General features: G+C 40.3%; 1 protein-coding gene across 1 annotated transcript in view; it reads left to right on the forward strand.

The window, feature by feature from the left end:
• The window catches only part of DLAT (dihydrolipoamide S-acetyltransferase), a 37,909-nt gene that overhangs the window by 6,672 nt on the left and 4,047 nt on the right, over positions 1-27,190 (forward strand). Inside the window, exons 6-11 of the mRNA XM_027578126.2 lie at positions 291-478; positions 1,946-2,099; positions 12,349-12,416; positions 13,545-13,637; positions 13,982-14,089; positions 23,068-23,183. Of these exons, the coding sequence (XP_027433927.1) occupies positions 291-478; positions 1,946-2,099; positions 12,349-12,416; positions 13,545-13,637; positions 13,982-14,089; positions 23,068-23,183 (727 nt within the window). The remainder of the gene's footprint in view (positions 1-290; positions 479-1,945; positions 2,100-12,348; positions 12,417-13,544; positions 13,638-13,981; positions 14,090-23,067; positions 23,184-27,190) is intronic.

Genomic DNA, 27,190 nt, shown 5'->3' on the forward strand with positions numbered 1-27,190 from the left:
CTAACTACTGTCTAAATCTCTCATAGTTTTAGTTAACAGCTATTTAGTATTTATACCAGGTACTGTTTCTAAGTACTTGAAAAATAATAATTTTTATAACATCCCTGTGAGGTAGGTATTATTGTAATCCCCATTTTGTAGCTAAAGAAGCTGAGACACAGAGACATTAACTCACAAAAGGTTATATAGCTAGTTAGAAGGAGAAGAGCTTTTTACTTAAAACTGTGCTTTGAGTTTGGTGGGATAGTGGAGTCCTTTAAATTCCATGATGGTCTTTCTTTCTATTTAAGGTTTTGAAGTACAGGAGGAGGGTTACCTGGCGAAAATCCTGATCCCTGAAGGCACAAGAGATGTCCCTCTAGGAACCCCACTTTGTATCATTGTGGAAAAAGAGGAAGATATACCAGCGTTTGCTGACTATAGGCCAACTGAAGTAACTGATTTAAAACCACAAGCACCACCATCTACCCCACCCCCGGTAGGTATGCTTCTAGACTTGAGGGAACACTTAACCATATTCATCTCTAAATTAAGGGATTAGATTGGATGATATTCTAGGTTCCTACCAGCTCTCAGATTCTATAAATGGGGAAGGAGATGGTTAGGGGCTCTTGTCTGGCTCAGTTGGTAGAGCCTGCAAGTCTTGTTCTCAGGATTGTGAGTTTCAGCCCCACATTGGATGTAGAGATTACTTAAGATATTTTAAAAACCTTTAAAAAAAAAAAATCGTGCTTTTGTGGAGATCTGCAAGGTATGTGGCAGTGCACCATTCCCCTAATAGTTGTTAGATCCTTGTAGCTTTTTTTTTTCTTGCTGTCTTGAGTCCTGCTGAGAACAAAGCTGAGGTGACATATTCTTTGTCTGCTTTAGGTATAGATATGCATATGGAAATTACTGTGTACAGTTGTTCATGAACAGCATGGGATCTGGGGCACCAACTCTGCGCACTTGAAAATCTTTGTATAACTTTGGATTCCACCCAGTCTTAACTAATAACTAATAAGCTTGCTGTTGGCTGGAAGCCTTACTGACCACATGGACAGTAGATGGTCAATTGACACATATTTTGTATGGTATATGTATATGATACCTATTGTATGTCGTATTCTTAAAGCACAATAGAGAAAATGTTATTAAGAAAATTGTAAGGGCGAGAAAATACATTTGTAGTACTGTACTGTAAAAAATCCGTGTGTAAGTGGGCCTGTGTAGTTCAAACTTCTGTTGTTGGAGGGTCAGTTAATCTTCATTACTGTCAGTACTCTTGGTATTCACTTACGATAGTGGGTCAAGCTTATTTATACAATACATTAGAACCTTGACATACCATGGCTTGTTTTGCATAGAAGCTAGTTTTGTTGTGTATGCTATACAGTAAACACTGTATATCTACAATGCACCTCAGGTCTAGATAACACTATGACGAGGCTTCTGTACGTGTTAGGATCATGTGAGTTTGGACTAAGTAGTACACATTTCTGTGAGAGAAAACTTGATTTCTGACTTACCTACATTTGTGGGGAGCTGGCAAGTAGTAGTTACTTCTTAACATACTTTCAACATGGAACCTTCCAGCACAATTTATTTTGCAATAAGGTTAAGTAAAAACAAAGCCACGTTGGTCATGAAAGAGAATGAGAATAAAGAAACAGCAAGAGATGAAAGTAAAGAAAGTCTATAAGGATATTACATACTGGTTAGCAGTATTAAATTCCATGTCTCTCCATGTTATCAGGGAGTAAGATAATGTGGTTCTGTCTTTGCCATAAGGTTATATTATTACTCTTCATATTGCTATATTATGTTGGTTAAGCAGGAAAAATATGCATAATGATCTTTGGGAGAAAGATAACAGTTATTTTGATTTCTTAGTAAATGTAAGCTCTTAATCTTTCAGACCAGTCTTTACAGTGGTGAGTTAACAATTTGTAACTTTTTTCAAAAGGTGGCCCCTGTTCCTCCAGCTCCCCAACCTGTAGCGCCTATACCTTCAGCCACCCGCCCAGCTACTCCTGCTGGACCCAAGGGAAGGTTGTTTGCTAGCCCTCTTGCAAAGAAATTGGCAGCAGAGAAAGGGATTGATCTTACATATGTAAAAGGTAAGTTTGTCTCTATGGAATGGGGTTGTAAAGATAAAATTTACTTGAGATTCCTTCTTAAGACCAGCAAGACAACTGTCTTGTCTATGTCTATACAGTCATCTTCTTTGGAATAATGCAGAAAAGGATGAGTGAGGGAAGGAATCTCCTTTGTTGCCACCACAGATAGGGAAGCTTACCGTGCGGTATTTAATCCATCTACGATCTACCTGTATCATGTAGATGCTGTTTTCTTTCTTGGTTTATGGGAACTGCTTAATTTTTAGTGGAAGTATAATATGCTTGTTCAGCGGAGTTGAGTTTTAGGACTTGACTATGTAATAAGAGATCTCTGTTGGTGCAAGGCTGGCTGAATCTAGCAGTACACAGCATAAAACATAAACCTGGGGTGACGTGAAATGACTTTGAATAATAAAATTCATATAAAACTGAAGTTCCTTGAGGGCAAAGGAAAAATGTCTTATTCATATCTTTTTCTCTCCAAAGAGAAAGTATATCTTACTGATAAGAGCATGGGGTCTTGAATCAGACCATCTGGGGTTTACTCCTGGCTTTATCATCTTCTCTGTGATAAGACTTTAGGTGAATTACTTAACTTGTGTATGTCTGTAGATGAATTACTTAAACCATCTGTTTTTCCATCTGTAAAACTGAAATAATAGTGCACATTAAAACAGTCAAAGGGCCTAGGACAGTATCTAGAATGTAATAGGTACTCGATAAATGTTAGTTCTGTTCATGTTAATATTATTGCCTGGCATTTAAATAAATATTTTTGAGCTCAAATGTAATGTAAGGTAATTAAGATACTTGGAGAAGGGAAGTTACTAATCCTGAAGCCTGGTTTGATGGCTACTACTGTGTGCTAGTCACTGAATTGCCACATTTAGCGTGACATTTCTTGAAGTAAGAATTATCATTCACCAGTTTTTGGATAAGAAAATACTCTTTAGGGATCTCCCTTTCTGTTAAGTAGTAAAGTTCCAATTTGAGTCTAGATACTGGTTATTTCCCCAGTTGTCCAGCTGTGGGCACTCAGTGCTGGTTATCATCTGTCTGCTGTCTTTTGTTTTGTGGATAGAAGGCAAGCCAGTCCCCAAAGAATAAGAATAGAATATTGTAAATTTTTTGGCCTTCAGAGGATTCTTAAAATATTTGAAGATGCTTTTTTCCATTTTTATGTTATTTCACTCGCATAGTGCCACTTTTTATGTATATGTGACTAGAATTAGGGACAGCAATGTAAGTTGGAATAAATTTTAAGGAGAGGAGGGACTGGGTTAATAATTATATCAAAAGAATTTAGACAAGTAAAGAAGGATCATTTATGAGATACTTAGCAACACTGGCTGCTGTACCAAAGATACAAGTAGGAAAGTCCCCATATTCTTATTAGGCAATTAGGGTTAGGTCATTCATTTACTACCATTTAAACCAATATTCACTGAGTCTTGTGTGTGTGTCATTTGTTCATAAGACAGACAAGATTTCCGTTTCAGATGCTTATGTTAACAAAAATAAAGAGTTAAACAGAAAGGGAGTACAGCATAGTGGTTAAGACTATGGGCTCTGGAACTGGAGTGCTCAGGTTTGAACCCCAGCTCTGCTGTACACTACCTGTGTGACCTTTTGTGTCTCAGTTTCTTCATTTGTATGTAAAAATAATGCCTTACAGGTTGTGAGGGTGAACTAAGTTGACAGTGCCTGCACATAGAAAGCATATACAGGTATTAGCTATAATAATGAAAATAATTTGTGATTACCTAGGATGATCCAAATGTTAAGAGAGAATAAACCAAGTGAAACACTATTGAGTGACAGGGTGAATATATGTGCAGCCTGACTGCTGTTAGATATGGTGGTTGGGGAAGATCTTTCTGATGAGGTGACATTTGGTCCGACCTGAAAGATGAGGAGGAGTCAGCTGTGAGCCAGCCGTGTGAAGAACTGGGGACAGAGAGACCAGTAGTACACAGTCTGAAGTGGGAGAGAGCTTGGCATGTTTGAGGAACATAAAGGAGGCCAGTGTTAATGGAGCATAGCAGGCAGAGGGTCTAGTGATAGTAGGTGAGGTTGGAAAGAAACATAGCGGTGAGAACAAGGACTTGACAGGTCATGGTAGAATTTGAATTTTATTTAAAGCATAGCAGGAAGCCACTAAAGGGTTAAAAGAAGGAAGTGACATAAACTTATATTTTTAAAAAATCATTTTTTGGCTGCTTTGTGTAAATGGGTTAAATGAAAGCCATGGTCCCTGTTAAGATGCTGTTGCTGAAACCGACAGTGGTGACTTAGACAAGCGTGGTCAGAGTGGAAATGGAAAGCTTCAAGATATTTTTTTTTTTTAAATTTTTATTTATTTATCTGACAGATAGACAGCGAGAGAGGGAACACAAGCAGGGGGAGTGGGAGAGGGAGAAGCAGGCTTCCCGCCGAGCAGGGAGCCCGATGCAGGGCTCGATCCCAGGACCCTGGGATCATGACCTGAGCCGAAGGCAGACGCTTAACGACTGAGCCACTCAGGCGTCCCTCGAGATTTTTTTTTTTGACAGAATCAACAGAACTTAGAAAGGATGGTACATGGGGACTTGACAGCAGTTATTTCAAAACAGAGGTGTGGTGGGAGCTTGTCTGAGTAGACTGAAAAGCAGAAAGTGGATGGAGAAGTGGAAACAGCATTGTGGACAACTCATTCAGAAAGCTTTGCTGTGGAGGGCAGGAGCTAAGGTGGCAGTAGGAGGACCCTAGGCTTGTCTCGTCCTTTGAACACAGCTAGATAACTATCAGATCATTCCAAATATCCAAGAAATCAATGTGAGGATTGATAGAACAAACTGCACAACTAGAGGGAGAGAAGAGGCAACATCAAGGAAGGTAGGAAGTGAGGAGATGTGGTTTGGGGGAGAAATGGATCATGGGTTGTGAAGAGAGGCAAGACAATGGAGCACACAGAGATACATATAAGGAGAATACTTCCCCAAAGCCATTGGCTGGGAAAAGGAGAGGGGCTGATTTTCATGAGTTTTTGTAACCAGCAGGGCTCAAAGACTGGCTTTGGAGGTCCACAGGCTGGGCTAGGATAGAGCCCTGAGAGCACTGCCCTATTCTTTGAGAGCAGGCAAGCAAGCAACCCCAGGGTGGATGGTGCCATCTGAGGATTGCCTCTGAGGATTGCCTAAAGCACATGGGGAGAGACTTGTTAGCTCTTCTTGGAGCGCTTCTATGAGAGGTGGAGTTCCCTCTATGGGGAGAAAAAGAGCCAGCCAGTGCCATTTCTCTCCCCCACCCCTCAGCATAAACAACTTCAGTAAATAGCACAGTGCCAACACTTGCTGCCTGACCTGCTTACACCAAGTCCCATCCCCCTGTGATCTCCTGATACTGCTTTTCTCACACAAGTGTGCCTAAGAACCAGCGCAGCAGGTCCCTTCCCCAGAAGATCAGCACAGACCCTTGCACATACCATATCTCCTGACCATAGAGCTCTGCAAAGCTTCAGTTCTAGTGGAAATAGCATCGGGTTTCATTTAACAAATAGATCAGAGCATACCTAGTTAAAACTCGCCATGCTCTGACTAAGGTCCAAACACTGCCCACTCTAGGTAAGGAGTGACTGACAGATAGAGCAGCCAACATGCAGCAGCAGAGTGCACACAGCACACTAGAGACACTCCCTGCAGTGCCAGGCCCTGGGCATTATATGACCTCTTGAAGCCATTACTCTCTGGAGCAGGAAATACAACAGGCTTTTCTAACACACATAATACAGAGACCTAGACAAAATGCCAAGATGGAGAATTCATCCCAAAAGAAAGAACAAGAAAAGGTCATGACCAGAGATCTAATCAAAACAGATATAAGTAATATGCCTGGTGGAAAATTTAAAACACAATCGTAAGGATACTTGCTGGGCTTGAGAAAAGCATGGAAAACATCAGGGAGACCCTGACTGCAGAAGTAAAAGAGTTAAAAAACAATCAGGCAGAGATGAAAAATGCAATAACTGAGATTCAAAACTGGCTGGATGTAATGACTGCTAGCATAGAAGAAGCAGAGGAACGAATAAGTGATATAGAGACTAGAATTACAGAAAGTAATGAAGCTGAACAAACAAAGAATGATGGATCACAAGAGAGGACTTAAGGAACTCAGTGACTCAATCAGACATAATAACATTCATATCATAGGAGTCCCTGAAGAAGAAGAAGAAGAGAAAAGGGGGCACAGGGTTTATTTGAGGAAATAGCTGAAAACTTCTGTAGTCAGGGGAACGAAACAGACAACCAAATCCTGGAAGCACAGAGAACTCCCATCAAAATCAACAAAAGCAGGCTAACACCAAGACATACTGTAGTTTAATTTGCAAAATATAGTGATATAAAAAAAAAATCCTAAAGGCCGCAAGACAAAAGAAGTCCTTAACTTAGAAGACCCATAAGGGAAGCTGCAGATCTCTCCACAGAAATTTAGCATAACAGAAGAGAGTGGCATGATGTATTCAACATGCTGAATGGGAAAAATCTGCAGCCAAGAACACTCTATCCAGCAAGGCTGTCATTCAGAATAGAAGAAGAAATGAAGAGTTTCCCAGACAGGGGCGCTGGGGTGGTGCAGTTGGTTAAACGTCTGACTGTTGGTTTCGGCTCAGGTCGTGATCTCAGGGTCCTGAGACTGAGCCCTGCAATGGGCTCCATGTTTAGCAAGGAGTCTGCTTAAGACTCTCTCCCTCTCTGTCTGCCCCTCCCCTCTTTCTCTAAAATAAATAAATCTTTAAAAAAAAAAAAGTTTCCCAGACAATCTAAAAAAAAAAAAAAAAGAGTTTCCCAGAAAATCCGGGTGCCTGGGTGATCTCAGCTCAGGTCTTGATCTCAGGGTTGTGAGTTCAAGCCTTGTGTTGGGTTCCACACCAGGCGTGGAGCCTACTTACACACACACGCATGCACGCACACACACATTTCCCAGGCAAACAAAAACTAAAGGAATTCGTTGACCACTAAACCAGTCCTGCAAGAAATATTGAGGAGGATCCTTTGAGTAGGAAGGAAAGACCAAAAGTTGACAAAGAAAGCAACCAAGAAAAATCTCCAGAAACAACAACAAAACAAGTAATAAAATGGCGCTAAAAAGAGTATCAGTAATTACTCTGAAGTAAATGAACTAAACGCTCCAAGCAAAAGACGGTGTCAGAATGGATAAAAAACAAGACTCATCTGTATGCTGCCTACGAGAGCCTCACTTTAGACTTAAAGACACCTGCAGATTAAAAATGAGGGGTTAGTGGGGCACCTGGCTGGCTCAGTTGGTGGAGCATGTGACTCTTGATTTCGGGGTTGTGGGTTTAAGCTCCACATTGGGTGTGGAGATTACTTAAGGATAAAAAATAAAAATTAAAAAAAGTGAAAGTGAGGGATGGAGAAACATTTATCATGCAAATGGACGCCAAAAGAAAGAGTAACAGTGCTTATATCAGACAAACAAGATTTTATATCAAAGATTGTAACGAGATGAAGAACGGGACTATATCATAATAAAAGGGACTATCCAACAAGAAGATCTAACAGTTGTAAATATTTATGCCCCCAACTTTGGAGCACCCAAATAGGTAAAACAATAACAAAGAAACTCATTGATAATGATACAGTAATAGCAGGGGACTTTCACACCCCACTTACATCAATGGACAGATCATCTAAACAATATCAACAAGGAAACAATGGCTCTGAATGACACACTGGACCAGATGGACTTAACATATATTCAGAACATTTCATCCTAAAGCAGCAGAATACACATTCTTTTCAAGTGCACATGGGACATTCTCCAGAATAGATCACATACTAGGTTACAAATCAGGCCTCAACAAGTACAAAAAGATTGAGATCATGCCATGCATATTTTTTTTTTACCACAACACTGAAACTTGAAGTCAACCACAAGAAAAAATTTGGAAAAGCCACAAATACATGGAGGTTAAACAGCATGCTACTAACAAATGAATGGGTCAATCAGGAAATTAAAGAAGAAATAAAAAAGACACATGGAAACAAATGAAAATGAAAACATGATTGGGTTTGCAGCAAAAGCAGTCCTAAGAGGGAAGTATATAGCAATACAGGCCTACCTCAAGAAGCAAGAAAAATCTCAAACAACCTAACCTTATACCTAAAGGATGTAGAAAAAGAACAACAAATGACGCCTAAAGCCAGGAGAAGAAGGGAAATAAAGATTAGAGCAGAAATAACTGATACAGAAACTAAAAAAACAGTAGAACATCAATGAAATCGGAAGCTGGTTCTTGGAAAAAATTAATAAAATAAAAAAATAAAATTGATAAACCTCTTCCCAAACTTATCAAAAAGAAAAGAGAGGGGCGCCTGGGTGGCTCAGTCATTAAGCATCTGCCTTCGGCTCAGGTCATGGTCCTGGGGTCCTGGGATCGGGCCCCGCGTCGGGCTCCCTGCTCCGCAGAAAGCCTGCTTCTCCCTCTCCCCCTCCCCCTGCTTGTGTTCCTTCTCTCGCTGTGTCCCTCTCTGTCAAATAAATAAATAAAATTTAAAAAAAAAAAGGACCCACGTAAATCACAAAGAAAACCATTACCACAAAAATACAAAGGATTATAAAAGAATATGCCAACAAATTGGACAATCTGGAAGAAATGGATAAATTCCTAGAAACATATAAACTACCAAAGCTGAAAGAGGAAGAAATAGAAAACTTGAACAGACAATAACCAGCAAAGAAATTGAATCAGTAATCAAAAATCTCCCAAACAAAGGTCTGGGGCCAAATAGCTTCACAGGGGAGTTCTACCAAACATTTAAAGAAGACTTAATACCTGTTATTTTCAAACTATCCCAAAAAATAGAAATGGAAGGAAAATTTCTAAACTCATTCTATGAGGCCAGCAGTACCCTGATACCAAAATCAGACAAAGACTCCACTAAAAACACTATAGGCTAATATCCCTGATGAACATGGATGTAAAAATTCTCAACAAACTACTTGCAAATTGAATCCAACAGTCATTAAAAGAATCATTCACCACAATCAAGTGGGATTTATTCCTGGGCTGCAAGGGTGGTTCAATACTTGCAAATCAACCAACACGATACAGCACGTTAATAAAAGAAAGGATAAGAACCATATGGTCCTCTAAATAGATGCAGAAAAGCCTTTGGCAAAGTACAAATCCATTCATGATAAAAACCCTCAAAGAAGTAGAGGTAGAGGAAACATACCTCAACATCATGAAGTCCATACATGAAAAACCCATAGCTAATACCATCATCAGTGGGGAACAACTGAGAGCTTTTCCTCTACGGTCAGGAACAAGACACAGTGTCCACTCTCACCACTGAAGTCCTAGCCTCAGCAGTCAGACAAGGCTTCCAAATTGGCAAGGAAGAAGTAGAACTGCCACTATTTGCAGATGGTATGATCCTCTATATAGAAAACCCAAAAGACTCCCCAAAGTATTGCTAGAACTGATACACGATTTCAGTAACGTCACTGCATACAATATCAACATACAGAATCTGTTGCATTTCTATACACCAGTGATGCAACAGAATGAGAAATCAAGGAATCGGTCCCATTTACAATTGCTCCAAAAACCATAAGATGTAGGAGTAAACCTAACTATAGAAGTAAAAGATCTATTCTTTGAAAACTATAAAACACTGATGGAGGAAATTGAAGATGACACAAAGAAATAGAAAAACATTCTTATTTCAGGTTTGTGGCTCTGAATTTAGAGTATAATCAGTCATCTAAGTGTACATTTTTTTTTTAAGTAGGCTCCACGCCCAGCATGGAGCCCAATGCGGGGCTTGAACTCACAACGCTGAGACCGAGATCAAGACCAGAGCTGAGATCAAAAGTGGATGCTTAACCGACTCAGCCACCCAGGCGCCCCATGGTGTGCACTTTTTTGATCCCAATAGCATTAAGCTACTCTGATGCTGCCATTGAGAAGGAGACAGTTTAGAGTTTGACCAGCAAGTGATTATAACCGTGATCCCCATTTGTAAGCAGGGTGAGGACGAGGTGAAGATGATAGGGAAATGATGAGAGCAGTTGAGGCAGTGGAGTGGGGGTCCTGGTGAGGTTGAAGAAATTTTGCAGTAAGAGGGAATGGTTTAGAATAAGTGAGTTGAGAGGATCAGTGATTGTCACCAGATACGTTTTGTTCCACACCAGCAGTCAGTTCTCTGCCACCACCTGGGTATCTAACACTTCAGTTCTATTCTGACACTAACTCTCCAGAGATAGCATCAGGCTCCACAGGGTTAAGGGTTCAGTCCCACAAGACTGCCCCTACTTCTGATGCCAGTTGCAAGTCCTCATGTATGCGAATTCACTAGAAGGACTCACAGAACTCAGGAAGGCACTGTATGTACCATTACTAGTTTATTGTACAGGATACCACACAGGAACAGTCAATAGAAGAGATGCATAGGGCAAGGGTTGTAGGGGAGATGGGTACAGAGCTTCCATGCCCTCCCTGGGAGTACCACCCTCCCAGCACATTGATGTGTTCACCAACCCAGAAGCTCCAAATCTTGTTTTTAAAAGAGTTTTTATGGAGGTTTCTGTAAGAAGCATGGTTATTTAAATCCTTGGCCGGAAGTTGTTAAACTCAGTCTCCAGTTCCCCTTCCCTCCTTGGAGGGACAGATAACTTAGCAAATATGACCAAAATGTAATCATTTGGGGAGAAACTGTTTTAAAGCCTAAACCCTAATGTTCAGAGTTTGATTTGTCTTAACAGCTACTCATATATGTTTCATATTTATTTGAAGCAAAGCACGTTCACATCACTATCCCATTTTATCTTCACAGCCTTCCTTTGAGCAGGGGCCGGTATTAATAATCTTTATCCTACAGATGAGACTAAAGACCAGAAGAAATTAAGTGACTAGTCTTCTAATTTATATTTGACAACAACCCTACATTTTTTACTCCTAGTTTGGAGTTCTTCCCTTTAAGCCATATTGCTTTATGATGGCCTGTTGGGCCTTCTTCATGAGACAGGCAAAAAGATTTAAAAGATTTCAATTGACTCCTTCTTTCCTGTGGGTGGCTAAAGCCCAGCCTGAGGCAGGTGATACTGCAGGTTTCTTCCTCTTGAGGGGCTGTGGCAGATCTGCCTTGGTGGTAAGGGGAGGTTATGGTTTCTGTTGTTTATAAAGGAGGGGTATCTAATAGGGGTACTGCTACCTCTGTTCTAGAGCTCCGGGTGAGGATAAACACAATCCTAGCCAACTCATTTTTCATAATGAAGGAAAGGAGTTGGGACGAACTGCATACAACAAGACTCCTTTTAAAAGTCTGCCCTGGGGGAAGATGAATCAATTTGACCAAATTTTTTCTAGAAGTGGGCCAGTGTGAAAGGTATTTTAATAACTAAATTCTGAGTCTTCTTAGAATTACGGTTCAGGATTATCTGTTTGGATCTGAAGTTGAACCTGATTGGTTGTGGATGGGAGGAGGAAGGAATTGAGTGAAAATAAAAGTAAGCCCTTTGTAAGAGGATTTGGAGATCTTTCCTTGCACATACTTCATTCCCAGTCTCTGACACAGGCCAGTTTAGAGCCTTGGCCACTGTGAGAAAACTAAATGATGGAGACCACACAAGGAAGGAGTGATTCTGAAGATGAGATCATTGCAGTTGAGAGTTACTCAAGCTATTTTGGGGTGAAAAAATTTAACTTGCCTAATATGCCCGAAACAATTGTTGTATCTCTTGACTTTGTACAAAGGGAATTCTTCATGATCAAATGAATCTAGAAACCAAATGAGATCCATTTCAAGGTTCAGAAAGGGTTTTTCGGGGCTAAGAGAGGAGGCAGCTAGTCCTTGGGAAGTATAAATTGTACTCAGCATTATTCATATGTCAGTAGTTCCCAGTTTAAAAGTAAAGAACATGAAAAGATGAAGTACAGCTTAGGTGAAACTCTAAAAGAGAAGTACTTAACAAAGAGTATTTGCTGTAGTTACAAAGAAAAGAACCACTATAGATCAAGTGAGAGTACTCTGTGTGAATTATAATTAATAATTGACAAAAGCTGCTGTCTTCGGGAGACTGTTAAGGTGCAGGAGTAAGGCAGTGAGTGACCCCTTTGAGGGTCTTTGGTAGAGAACCCTTAGGAACTTGCACTTCAGCATCATAGTGTTGATCTCCTGGAGATCAGCAGTCTGGAGGAACCAGTAGTCTGCTCTCACATGTGATATTTATGCATCTCTTCCAGGCACAGGACCAGAAGGCAGAATCATTAAGAAGGACATCGACTCTTTTGTGCCTACGAAAGCTGTTCCTGTGAGTTAGATTTGACGTTTTTGTTTAGTTTTGCTTTTGGTAGTTTATCCCTGCAAAATGCTCTGTCCAACCTCTTAGACCCTTTCATACATTACTTATGGATGGAATAGCTTAACCAGAATTGTGGGTTTTTTTGTCTAATTTTACTGGCTAGCAGTATTTAGATATGAATGTGCTGTCACTCAGCATACAAAAGGAGAGATGATATGCTGCATTGACATGCATTCCTTTTTTTTTTTCTTCAGAAGTGGTACTAAATTTTTTCTAACAAATCCTCTCCTTCCCATCCAGGCCCTACTTTTAAATGCACGCTTACAAGTTGTTGACTAGAGTTTGAGTTTCACGTAGTTAATTATTCCACATAGGGATTAAATCCATATAGCCAATCAACTTCTATTTGGTGGTTAAAGTGTTAAGATAATTAGCTAAAATTAAGGAAAATGATTTAGTGATTTAGATGTTTGCTTTATTTATTTTTAAAAATATTTTATTTATTTATTAGAGAGCGAGTATGAGCAGAGAGGAGAGGGAGAAGCAGGCTCCTTGTGAGCACTTAGTGGACTGAGCTACGCAGGCGCCCCAGATGTTTGCTTTAAAATGAAAGATATGGGACGCCTGGGTGGCTCAGTTGGTTGAGCGTCTGCCTTTGGCTCAGGTCATAATCCCAGCATCCTGGGATCGAGCCCCACATCAGGGGAGTCTGCTTCTCCCTCTCCCACTCTCCCTGCTTGTGGTCTCTCTCTGGCAAATAAATAAAATCTTTAAAATAAAATGAAAGATTTATCATTATTTTTTCTTAACACTGTTCAGAAAAGTGAATTACCTTGTTTTACGTTTATCTCTAATCCTTTTAATTTAAGAATGCTTTGATTGCTTTTCTTGAAGGTAATTTTGCAAATACAGAATTTTTTGACAAATTAATCATTGAACAAAAATGATACTTAAAACATGATCACAGAATTCTAAGTATAAAAATTAAAAAGACTTCTTACATAAGCACAGTACAAATCTGAGTCCCTTTTGCTCCCTTGGGATAGAAATAGCTATTTTCTATAAGCCTTTTAATGTTTACTTTGCCATCTGTAAGAGTCACTACCAGGTACTAAGAGCTTTTGTACTTGCCCATAGGCTCCAGCAGCTGCTGTGCCTGCCGCAGGTCCAGGAGTGGCACCCGTTCCTACAGGTGTCTTCACAGACGTCCCAATCAGCAACATTCGTCGTGTAAGATTATTACTCTAAATCTGCAACCAAAGCTGTGGGGGGCATCTTTACTCTGATCAATTGCATCCACAGTTTGAAACGCTAGCAGACACTTTTTTTAGTTGGGAATCTTAGATGACTAGTTTAAGATGTTTGGTTTGGCCAATTAAATACTTGGGATAAACAAACATTGCTCTGATTAAATACTACTAGAAGGAGCCCGGGTTCTGGTGCATATTCCAGTTCTGGTAATGCTTGAGGTAGCCATTACAAGGGAGCAGGGTAAAGGTGCAAACAAAGCCCTGCATTGGGTAAAGTCTCACCTGAGCTTAAGATAAATGATGTTTTAATCTCTTTGATTTCAGGTTATTGCACAGCGGTTAATGCAGTCTAAGCAAACCATACCTCATTATTACCTTTCCATTGATGTAAATATGGGAGAAGTTTTGTTGGTACGGAAAGAACTTAATAAGGTAAAAGGTCTGGAAATTCCAACTCTGTAAATCGTAAAATTTTTGTTTTAACCCCACTAATCATTTACATTTTTACCTATATTTTTTGTTAAATATGTGCATTGATGATGGAAAATGGTGTCCTCTGATTTTATTTTCTTTCTTTCTTTCTTTCTTTAATTATGTTATGTTAGTCACCATACAATACATCATTAGTTTTTGATGTAGTGATCCACGATCCATTGTTTTTGTATAACACCCAGTGCTCCATGCAATACATGCCCTCCTTAATACCCATCACTGGGCTAACCCATCCCCCCACCCTCCTCCCCTCTAAAACCCTGTTTGTTTCTCAGAGTCCATAGTCTTCTCACAGTTCATCTCTCCCTCCGATTTCCCTTCCTTCATTTTTCCCTTCCTTCTCCTAATGTCCTCCCTGCTATTCTTTATGTTCCACAAATAAGTGAAACCATATGATAATTGACTTTCTCTGCTTGACTTATTTCACTTAGCATAATCTCTTCCAGCCCCATCCATGTCGATGCAAAAGTTGGGTATTCATCCTTTCTGACGGCTGAGTAATACTCCATTGTATATATGGACCACATCTTCTTTATCCATTCATCTGTTGAAGGGCATCTCGGCTCTTTCCACAGTTTGGCTATTGTGGATATTGCTGCTATGAACATTGGGGTGCATATGGCCCTTCTTTTCACTACATCTGTGTCTTTGGGGTAAATACCCAGTAGTGCAGTTGCTGGGTCATAGGGTAGCTCTATTTTTTAATTTTTTGAGGCACCTCCACACTGTTTTCCAAAGTGGCTGTACCAACTTGCATTCCCACCAACAGTGTAAGAGGGTTCCCCTTTCTCCACAACCTCTCCAACATTTGTTGTTTCTTTCCCTGTCCATTTTTGCCATTCTAATTGGTGTAAGGTGGTATCTCATTGTGGTTTTGATTTGAATTTCCCTGATTGCTAATGATGATGAACATTTTTTCATGTGTCTGTTAGCCATTTGTATGTCTTCTTCAGAGAAGTGTCTGTTCATGTCTTCTGCCCATTTTTTGACTTGATTATTTGTTTTTTGGGTGTTGAGTTTGAGAAGTTCTTTATAGATCTTGGATACCAGCCCTTTATCTGTAGTGTCATTTGCAAATATCTTCTCCCATTCTGTGGGTTGCCTCTTTGTTTTGTTGACTGTTTTCATTGCTGTGCAGAAGCTTTTTATCTTGATGAAGTCCCAAAAGTTCGTTTTTGCTTTTGTTTCACTAGCTTTTGTAGATGTATCTTGAAATAAGTTGCTGTGGGAGATGTCAAAGAGGTTGTTACTACCTATGTTCTCCTCTAGGATTCTGATGGATTCCTGTCTCACATTGAGGTCTTTCATCCATTTTGAGTTTATCTTTGTGTATGGTGTTAGAGAATGGTCGAATTTCATTCTTCTGCATGTGGCTGTCCAATTTCCCCAGCACCATTTATTGAAGAGACTGTCTTTTTTCCATTGCATGTTTTTTCCTGCTTTGTCAAAGATTATTTGACCATAGAGTTGAGGGTTCATATCTGGGTTCTCTATTCTGTTCCATTGGTCTATATGTCTGTTTTTGTGCCAGTACCATGCTGTCTTGGTGATCACAGCTTTGTAATATAGCTTGAAATTGGGCAACGTGATGCCCCCCGCTTTGTTTTTCTTTTTCAACATTTCCTTGGCGATTCGGGGTCTTTTCTGATTCCATACAAATTTTAGGATTGTTTGTTCCAGCACTTTGAAAAATGTCATTGGAATTTTGATCGGGATGGCATTGAAGGTATAGATTGCTCTGGGTAGCATAGACATTTTAACAATGTTAATTCTTCCAATCCATGAACATGGACTATTTTTCCATCTTTTTGTGTCTTCTTCAATTTCTTTCATGAGTGTTCTGTAGTTCCTAGAGTATAGGTCCTTTACCTCTTTGGTTAGGTTTATTCCGAGGTATCTTACGGTTTTTGGTGCTATTGTAAATGGAGTTGTTTCTCTAATTTCTCTTTCTATAGTTGTGTTGTTAGTGTATAAGAAAGCCACTGATTTCTGTGCACTGATTTTTGTATCCTGCCACATTACTGAATTGCTATATGAGTTCTAGTAATTTGGGGGTGGAGTCTTTTGGGTTTTCCACATGAAGTATTATGTCTGCAAAAAGAGGGAGTTTGACTTCTTCTTTGCCAATTTGAATACCTTTTTTTTTCTTTTTGTTGTGTGATTGCTGTTGCTAGGACTTCTAGTACTATGTTGAACAATAGTGGCAAGAATGGGCATCCTTGACGTGTTCCCAATCTTAAGGGAAAGGCTTTCGGCTTTTCCCCATTGAGGATGATATTTGCTGTGGGTTTTTCATAGATGGATTTTATGAACTTGAGGAATGTTCCCTCTATCCCTATACTCTGAAGAGTTTTAATCAGGAAAGGATGTTGTATTTTGTCAAATGCTTTTTCTGCATCAATTGAGAGGACCATATGGTTCTTCTCCCTCCTCTTATTAATGTGTTCTATCACGATGATTGATTTGCGAATGTTGAACCACCCTTGCATCCTGGGGATAAATCCTACTTGGTCGTGGTGGATGATCCTTTTAATGTATTGTTGGATCGTATTAGCTAGGATTTTGTTGAGGATTTTGGAATCCATATTCATCAGGGATATCGGTCTGAAATTCTCCTTTTTGATGGAGTCTTTGCCTGGTTTGGGGATTAAGGTAATGCTGGCCTCATAGAATGAGTTTGGAAATTTTCCTTCTGTTTCTATATTTTGAAACAGCTTCAGAAGAATAGGTATTATTTCTTCTTTGAATGTTTGGTAGAATTCCCCAGGGAATCCATCAGGCCCTAGACTCTTGTTTTTTGGGAGATTTTTGATCACTGCTTCAATCTCGTTACTGGTTATTGGCCTATTCAGGTCGTCAATTTCTTCCTGTTCAGTCTTGGCAGCTTATAGGTTTCCAGGAAGGCCTCCATTTCATCCCCTTTGCTCAGTTTATTGGCATATAGTTGTTGATAATTGCTAATAATTGTTTCTATTTAGTCGTGATCTCTCCCCTTTCATTCATAATTTTATTAATTTGGGTCTTTTTTGGATAAGTCTGGCCAGTGGTTTATCGATCTTATTAATTCTTTCAAAGAACCAACTTCTAGTTTCGTTGATCTGATCTACTGTGTTTCTGGTTTCTAATTCATTGATCTCTGCTCTTAATTTTAATTATTTCTCTTCTAATGTGTGGCTTAGGCATCGTTTGTTGCTTTTTCTCTAGTTCTTTAAGATGTAGAGTTGGTGAATTTGGGATTTTTCTATTTTTTTGAGTGAGGCTTGGATGGCTATGTATTTCCCCCTTAGGACTGCCTTTGCAGTATCCCATAGGTTTTGGACTGATATGTTTTCGTTCTCATTGATTTCCATGAACTGTTTAAGTTCTTTGATTTCCTGGTTGACCCAAACATTCTTTTTTTTTTTATTTTAAGATTTTATTTATTTGTGAGAGAGAGCATGAGAGGGAGGAGGGTCAGAGGGAGAAGCAGACTCCCTGCTGAGCAGGGAGCCCGATATGGGACTCCATCCCAGGACTCCAGGATCATGCCCTGAGCCGAAGGCAGTTGCTTAACCAACTGAGCCACCCCGGCACCCAACCTAAACATTCTTGAGCAGAGTGGTCTTTAGCTTCCAAGTGTTTGAATTTCTGCCAGATTTTTTCTTGTGATTGAGTTCCAGTTTTAAAGCATTGTGGTCTGAGAATATGCAGGAAATAATCTCAATCTTTTGGTATCAGTTGAGACCTGATTTGTGACCCAGTATGTGGTCTATTCTGGAGAAAGGTCCACGTGCGCTCGAGAAGAATGACTGTTCTGTTGTTTTAGGGTGGAATATTCTGTATATATCTAGTATATATCTATGAGGTCCATCTGCTCCAATGTATCATTCAAAGCTCTTGTTTCTTTGTTGATTTTCTGCTTAGATGATCTGTCCCTTGCTGAGAGTGGAGTACTGAGGTCTCCTACAATTAATGTATTGTTATCAATATGACTCTTTTATTTTGGTTAACAGTGGCTTATGTAGATGGTTGCTCCCATGTTGGGGGCATAGATATTTACAGTTGTTAGATCTTCTTGTTGGATAGACCCTTTAAGAATGATATAGTGTCCTTCTGTGTCTCTAATTACAGACTTTAGTTTAAAATCTAATTTGTCTGATATAAGAATTGCTACCCCAGCTTTCTTTTGAGGTCCGTTGGCATGGAAGATTGATCTCCATCCCTTCACCTTCAGTCTGGATGTATCTTTAGGTTCAAAATGAGTCTCTTGTAGGCAGCATATGGATGGGTCCTGTCTTTTTATCCAATCTGCAACCCTGTGCCGTTTTATGGGAGCATTTAGGCCATTCACGTTGAGAGTGATTATTGAAAGATATGAATTGTCATCATGTTGCCTGTGAAGACATTGTTTTTATAGATTGTCCCTGTAAATTTCTGTTGTATATGACTCTTGGGGTCTTCCTCCTTTTGTAGAACCCCCCTTAGTATTTTTTGCAGGGCCGGTTTAGTGGTCACATATTCTTTCAGTTCCTGCCAGTCGTGGAAGCTCTGCATCTCTCCATCCATTTTAAATGGATGTATTTAAAGTATTCTTGGCTGCATGTTCTTCCCGTTTAGTACCCTGAATATGTCTTGGCAGGCCTTTCTGGCTTGCCAGGTCTCTGTATAGGTCTGACATTATTCTGATGTTTCTCCCTCTGTACGTAAGGAATCTCTTCCCCCTAACTACCCTCAAGGTTTCCTTGGTTGTAAGATTTGCAAGTTTTACTATTATATGCCAGGGTGTTGGCCTGTTTTCCTTGATCTTGGGAGGGGTCCTCTCTGCCTCTAGGACGCGAACGTTTGTTTCATTCCCCAGATTAGGGAAGTTCTCAGCGATGATTTGCTCAAATACATCTTCTAGTCCTCTCTCCCTTGCCACTCGCTCCGGGATTCCAATTATTCTGACATTGGAACACTTCATGGTGTCACTTATTTCTCTGATTCTATTTCATGGATTCTGAGTTGTTTTTCCCTGGCCTCCTCTTTTCCCTTTTTATCTATTATATTGTCTTCCAGGTCACTTATTCGTTCTTCTGCCTCACCCTAGCTGTTAGATTATCTAGATTGGATTGGATCTCATTGATAGCATTTTTAAGTTCTGCCAATTCAGCTTTCATTTCTGCCCTTAGAGACTCTATGTTGCCATTAATTGATTTCTCCATTCTAGCTATTGTCTTCACAATTGCTAGCCTGAATTCCATCTCTGACATCTTGGTTATATCTGCATCCATTTGTAAATCTGTGGCATAAGTCATAATCTCTGAGTCTTTAATTTGGGGGTTCCTCCTCCTAGTCATTCTGTTGATGGGTGGTTGAGGGAATGTATAGAGTCCAAATTATTGACCAGAACCCAAGCAAGATGCACCTGTTTTCTAGGGACCTTAGGGTTGCTGGCCTCTTTTTTTCCCAGCCTGTCTTCTGGGGGAGGGGCCTGCCGCGCTGTTGCTCCGGCAACCCTGTTTGGGCGGAGTTGCCCTGCCCCCCTGTGGCGGGGGATGGGCTCAGTGGGAATCAGTTTGGGGGGCTTTTGTTCCCTGGTGGCTTTCCCTGACAGCTTTCCACGTCTCTTCCACGAGTCAGAGCAGAAGAGTCGTTTCCAACCCTCTGCCTCAGAGCAGAGAGACCGCAGTCTGTTCTTCAGTGAGCTCTCCAGGCCACACCGTCTCCGTTTCTGTCCGTGCTGCTCTAAACTGCAGCGTCCTGGGTTGTGCGCCCCTCCGCAGCGCCCCCAGTCCTGCCTCCAGGTCGGAGCACATCTCTGCCCTCTGTGCTTCTAAAACCGCCAGCCGCTCCCAGTTCTCCTGTTCCCCAGTTTGCAAGCCCAGCCCCGCCGCTCTGGGTTTCTGCCCCGGGGGCTGCCCTAAAGTCCTTTCCCCCGCTGCTGCCGGTCCGTGCCCCATCCCCAGCGCGCGAGGCTGTTACTCACCGGCGGTGTAGGATCCCCACGGCCAGGCTCCCTCCCGCTGCCGTTTATCCTCCGATATCCGCCCATGGAATCACGGCTCCCCGCTTCCTACCTTGAAACCAACCGCCTGCGATAGTCTGTTTGTAGAGATGCAGATCTTCTTATGACTCAGGCTGATTTCGTGGGTGCTCAGAGTGGTCTGGTAGATATCCAGCTCAATTCTGGGGACCAGTTGAAATAGAGTCCCCTACTCCTCCGCCATCTTTCCTCTCCCCCTTTATTTTACTTTTTTAAAGAGAGGGAGAGAGGGCTGGGCCAGTGGCACTCAGCATTATACAGGTTATCTACAACCTCTCTGACCTCTCCTTTTCCACTTGCTCCCTCTGCTGCAAAACCAATGATTGTCTTCCTGTTCCTCAACATTCCACCTGTATATTCCTACGTTAGTCCCTTTGCACTTGGTGTTCACCCTGCATGCAATGTTTTTCCTCTGGCATCCACTTGCCTTCCTCCTTTAGTGCCTTTAGGATTTGATTCAATATCACCTTCTCTGGTTTTCCCTAGTCACCTTATTCTAAAATTAAGGGTAGACGAGTGAGGTGAGTGGTCAGTTTTCCCTTTAGTTCTTCCTTATTTGTCTCTTTATCATTATCTTACATACCATATGTTTCATTTATTTATTATCCACTCTTTTAGAATGTAAGGTCCCTATGAGTAGAATTTTTACCCATTTTTTCACTGCTTATATCCAGGGCTTTTAGAATTCTCTGTCTAGAACAGAGTACTCAAATCTTAGATGCATGAATGAATAAAGCAGTTAAGGATTAACAGGTAACTGGCTACAAGAGTTAGAGATGATTGCATGCTTTTATTGGCAAAATGTTACAGCTGTTTTATAATACATTTATTTGAAAATTAGACATGAAAAATGTATGTCCAGTGTATTATTTTATTCATTTAAACAGTTTTATGTAGATACATTTCACATACCATGTACCCATTTAAAGTTTACGATTTGGTGACTTTTAGGGTATTCAGAGTTCTGTGACCATCACCACAATGAATTTTGGGACATTTTCATCATCCTGAAATGAAAGTACTCTCCCATTAGCCGTAGCCCCCACCCCAATCCTCCCAGCCTCCCCAACCCTAGACAGTCACTTACCATCTTTCTGTCTTAGATTTGCCTATTTTTGATATTTCCTATAGGGATAGGGATATCATTGAATCTGTAGATCAATTTGGGGAATATTGCCTTCTTAGCATTCCTCCTCCATGAATGTGGGGTGTCTTTCCATTTATTTAGGACTTTAATTAATCTTTTCTAAATTCTTTCAGTAATTTGTCCAGTTTTTTGAGTAAAGCTTTTGTACTTCTTTTGTTAAATTTATTCCTAGGGGGCGCCTGGGTGGCTCAGTCGTTAAGCATCTGCCTTCGGCTCAGGTCATGATCCCAGGGTCCTGGGATCGAGCCTCACATCGGGCTCCCTGCTCCTTGGGAGCCTGCTTCTCCCTCTGCCTCTCTCTCTGTCTCTCTTTCTCTCATGAATAAAAAAAAAAAAAAATTTATTCCTAGGTATTTTGTTCTTTTAACACTTACAAATTTCAGAGGGTTCATTGTTACTGTATAGAAATAGCATTGATTTTTGTATATTAATCTTGTATCCTACAACCTTATTTTTTATTTAGTGTGTTCCTTAAGATTTTATATACAAAATCATGTCATCTCCAAATAGTGATAATTTTGCTTTTTCTTTTCCAATTTGGATGCCTTTTATTTTCTTTTCTTGCCCAACTTCTCTGGCTAGCACATCTAGTAAAATGTTGATTAGAAGTGGCAAAGTGGACATCCTTGTCTTGTTCTTAATCTTAAGACGAAGTAAGTCTTGCACCAGTGAAGTATATGATGATGGTTGTGGAACTTTTGTAGATCTGTTTTATCATCAGGTTCGGGAAGTTCCTTTCTATTCCTAGTTTTTATGAAGTGGTGGTTGAATTTTGTCAAATGCTTTTTCTGTGTCTCTTGAGATGGTCATGTGATTTCTGTCTTTTTTCTATTAGTATTTTATTACATTAATTGACTTTCAGATGTTAAACCAACTTTGCATTCCTGGAACAAATTCCATTTGGTCATGGGTGAATAATCCTTTTCATATATTGCTGGATTTGGTTTGCTAGAATTTTTTTTGAGGATTTTGGATCTCTATTCTTAAAGAGGTATTTGTAGTTTTGTTCTTTCTGGGCTGGTTTTTTTTTTTTTTTTTAATTGTGATATCTTGGTCTGGCTTTAGTATTGGGTTAATACTGACCTCATAGAATGAGTGGGGAAGTGTTTCCTCTTCTATTTTTTGGAAGATTTTGTGAAGAATTTATATTCTTTAAATGTTTAGCAGAATTCACCATTTGGGGAAGCCATCTGGGTCTAGGCTGTTCTGTGTGGTTAGTTTTTAAATTACCATTCAGTCTCTTTATTACTAGTTGTAGATTGATTCAGGGGTTCTATTCCTTTTTGATTCAGTTTTGGCAGTTCATATCTTTCTAGGAATCTTCCATTTCATCTAAATTATCTAATTTGTGGGATACAGTTCATAGCATTACCTACAAACCTTTTTATTTCAGTAGGGTCCATAGTAATGTTCTACTTCATTTCTGATTTTAGGAATTTGAGTCTTCTTTTTTCTTTGTCAGTCTAGCTAAACATTTATCATTTTGTTGATCCTTTCAAAGAACCAACTTTTGGTTTTGTTGAGATAAGTGAAAATGAAGGCATAACATACCGTAACTTAAGGGATGCAGCTAAAGGAGGGCTTACTAGGAAGCTTATAGCTGAAAAGGCCTACATTAAAAAAGATGAAAGAACCAACTTTTAGTTTCATTTCATCCTTTACGCCTCAGGACATTGGTATTCTTCCCCCACCACCCCCCGCCAGATGACAACTTTCAGTCTTTGGGAAGAGAGTTTAAGAAACTACAATGATTTCTTGTCTTTGCAGATGTTAGAAGGGAGAAGCAAAATTTCTGTCAATGACTTTATCATAAAAGCTTCAGCTTTGGCATGTTTAAAAGTTCCTGAAGCAAATTCTTCTTGGCTGGACACCGTTATAAGACAGTAAGTAAGATACTGCTGGGGAAAGTATATATCCATCAGCAGTTTTCTCGTGCTGTCTTATGTATAAGTAGGAGTGTCGGGTATGAGGAGAAATGGAATACAGGGAGGAAGTGGACTTCTGGAGGCAAAACAGTTTGAAGACAATGTAAAACTGTTTATGAGATAATGCTAAGTTTAGTTAGTGAAGACTACAAATTCTTTGAGTTTAGAAGAGGGAGATAAGTTTACAGATGTGAATAACTTGGTAACAACTGTTACAAAGCAGGGTTGAAATGGTTTTTGTTCACCAATTAGTTCTGAACTTTAATGGGGGCAAATTGAAAACAAAACCAAGAAACATTTGTTAACATTATGGTGGCATGTGACTGGCATGGTGCTCAGTGTCTTTCACATGTTTTCTCATTTTAATCCTTATGGCCACCTCATGAACTAGGGGCTTTCACTCCCATTTTACAGATGAAGAAACTGAGGATTCAAAAAGTTAACTAGCTTTCCTGAATTAATATGTTAGTGAGTAGCAATTCTGACTCCTGCACCGAGGCTTGTTCTACTATGTAGATTTTTTAGTATTATTATTAATTTAATTTCTATTAAAATAATAGCATATACATTAGAATATTGCTTCATGGCTTATGGTGACTTAGGTCTTACTTCTAAGAGGCAAATACAACTTTTTTTTTTTTTTTTTAAGATTTTATTTCATTTTGGGGCGCCTGGGTGGCTCAGTCGGTTAAGCGTCTGCCTTTGGCTCAGGTCATGATCCCAGGGTCCTTGCTCAGTGGGGAGCCTGCTTCTCCCTCTTCCTGGCACTCCCCCTACTGTGCTCTCTCTCTCTAACAAATAAATAAAATCTTTTAAAAAAAAGATTTTAGGAGCACCTGGGTGGCTCAGTCGTTAAGCGTCTGCCTTCGGCTCAGGTCATGATTCCCAGGGTCCTTGCTCAGTGGGGAGCCTGCTTCTCCCTCTTCCTGGCACTCCCCCTACTGTGCTTTCTCTCTCTAACAAATAAATAAAATCTTTTAAAAAAAAGATTTTAGGAGCGCCTGGGTGGCTCAGTCGTTAAACGTCTGCCTTCAGCTCAGGTCATGATCCCAGGGTCCTGGGATCGAGCCCCGCATCGGGCTCCCTGCTCGGCGGGAAGCCTACTTCTCCCTCTCCCACTCCCCATGCTTGTGTTCCGTCTCTCGCTGTGTCTCTCTGTCAAATAAATAAACAAAATCTTTAAAAAAAAAAGATTTTATTTCATTTTATTTCATTTTTAAAGAGACAGCACAAGCAGGGAGGGCAGAGCAAGAGGGAGAGGAGGAGGATCTCACGCAGGCTCCATGCTCATGCTCAGTGTGGGTCCTGGTGCGGGGCTCGAGCTCCCAGCCCTGAGATCATGACCTCAGCCAAAATCAAGAGTCGGACGCCTAACTAACTGCGCCACCCAGGCGCCCCTATCTTCGTATTTCTAAATAACATTTTTCACTTGCCCTTTATGGATTTTTCATTTTATCAACTGATTTGTTGTACCCTCCATACACACACACACACACGACAATCCTACCAAATCGATTATAGCACAAATTGTGGATAAATCAATATTCAGTATTAATATTTTTATGCCTATGAAAATATTATTTATAACTAAGACATGTAGTATGCTGTGAATACTGGCCAAACTGATCTTAATGGTTACCTAAGGAGGGCCTGTGTACTCATCATCAATTCTTTCTGAAAGTTTCCTAGAGAACTCTAAACCATTTTCCAGTCTTAGCAAACATAATAGGTAACCTGCTTATTCTAATTTTTTCCTTGGTCACCACCCTCTTGGAGAACATTTGAAGGTCTTACTATTCCTTATAGACTATATTAGTTTCCTAGGGCTTCTGTATAAATTACCACAAAATTGGTGGCTTAAGACAAAAATTTATTCTTAGTTCTGAAGGCCTGAAGTCCAAAAGCAAGGTGTTAGCAAGGCTGCACAGCCTCCATAGGCTCTAGGGGAGAATCTTCCCTTGCTTTTTCCAGTTTTGATGGCTCCAGGCATTCGTTGGCTTGTGGCTACATAACTCCAAACTCACATGGCCTTCTTCTCTTCTGTCTCTTACAAGTACACTTGGCATTGGATTTAGAGCCCACCCAGATAACCTAGGATGATTTCATCTCAAAATCCTGATTAACCTGTAAAGATTTTTTTTTTTTTTTTTTAATTTGACAGAGAGAGCACACAAGCAAGGGGAGCAGGAGAGAAAGAAGCAGGCTCCCCGCTGAGCAGGGAGCCCAATGCGGGGCTTGATCCCAGGACCCTGGGATCATGACCTGAGCCGAAGGCAGATGCTTAACCCGCTGAGCCACCCAGGCGCCCCTGCAAAGATCTTTTTATTAAATAAGGTCACATTGATAGATTCTGGGATTAAGACAAAGAACTATCTTTTAGAGAGCTGTTACGAACATCTGTGTACAATGTTCTGTGTTGACTTATGTTTTTATTTTTCTTGGGTTGAAGTAGAATTACTGGGTCATAGGGTAAATTAATATTTAACCTTCTAAGAGTATCTGAGAAAACACTTCTTTGATGAGCAGATTAAGGTTACAGGCCAAGTTCTGTGAATTGTTCATTAGTTCCTACCAAATGCCCGTCATTCATTTGTTTATATAGCCATTCAGCAAATATTGAACAGGTACTGTCTGCTATATTTAGTGGTGAGCAAGATAAGAAACACCATGCTTACTCTGTTAGGAGGAAGATTTTGGAGTGACAGGACAATTATAAGAAAGCAGTATTGGGGGCGCCTGGGTGGCTCAGTCAGTTAAGTGGCTGCCTTGGGCTCAGGTCGTGATCCCAGGGTGCCAGGATCCCTGCTCAATAGGAAACACATGGGGCTCCCTGCTCAATGGGAAGCCTGCTTCTCCCTCTGCCTGCTGTTCCCGCTGCTTGTGCGCTCCTTCCATGTGACAAATAAATAAAAATCTTTAAGAAAAAGAAAGCAGTATTTGCTGTGATACCTTCGCCATAGCCCAGCTGTGGTAGCTGCTTAAGGGGTCACACATTATTATTCGACCAGGTACTTGTGTTTGCAAGTGACAGTCCCACTGCCCCTGGTCAGCTTGGGCACACTGAGGGATTTGGAACCCATAATATTCTAAAGCTTGAGCCTAGAAGTAGCTGGAGTTCTTCCTTCATGTGAGGTTTTAATTTTTTCTCATTTGCAGAGAACACTTCGGCAGGGGCCCTAACACAAAGCCCAAGGAGGCTGTGGATACAATTTAAGAATTTGGGAACTTGGATGAGGGGGAAAAATCATTCCTTTCCACTAACCTCTAACTGAAATTTGGCATTTCCTCCTACTATAAATGTAGAGAACAAATCAAAGAGGTATTATTAACAGTACTTGTACTGGTGACCAGTAAAAATCACTTATTTTCATATCAGATTGTAGTTGTTGCATGTGCCTTTTAAATAGGGGGTTTTTTTGCTTATCACTATGTCAAAATTTTAGCAGTTATTAGACCTCTTGCCAGATCTTGTTACTGAGTTAATACATATATCACAATTTTGAATTTCGGTATAGTTGTTTTTTTATTTAGTTGTATCTGTTTTGTTTTTGGTTATTGAGTATTTTAGGTTTTGTGTTAAAAATACGTATTCTGAGAAGGGACCCAGATGCAAAGGTATCCGTGGCATAACACAGATTAGGAATCCTACTTTTATCTTCTGAGACACTACCACCCTACACCCTGAGCTCTTTTTCTCCCAAAACACAGTCCTCTCCCTCCACTCTTCCTTCCATCTGCTGAAACTCTGCCTGCAGACTCCGCTCCTTGCAGTCCACTTCATCTCAAAATTCAAGAAGTTCTTTTTGTGTAATTCTCACTGAATGCTGGGCCTTTTCCACGTGTACCCATGTGTCAGTCAAGGTAGGTGCAAGGCAGTTAGAGCACACGTGAAACCAGCCTACTGACACATTTCTTGTTCATTTTTAAAAAGTCCAAGTTAAGGGGCGCCTGGGTGGCTCAGTTGT

Source organism: Zalophus californianus, chromosome 11 (genome assembly GCF_009762305.2).
Source record: "Zalophus californianus isolate mZalCal1 chromosome 11, mZalCal1.pri.v2, whole genome shotgun sequence".
Taxonomy (NCBI): domain Eukaryota; kingdom Metazoa; phylum Chordata; class Mammalia; order Carnivora; family Otariidae; genus Zalophus; species Zalophus californianus.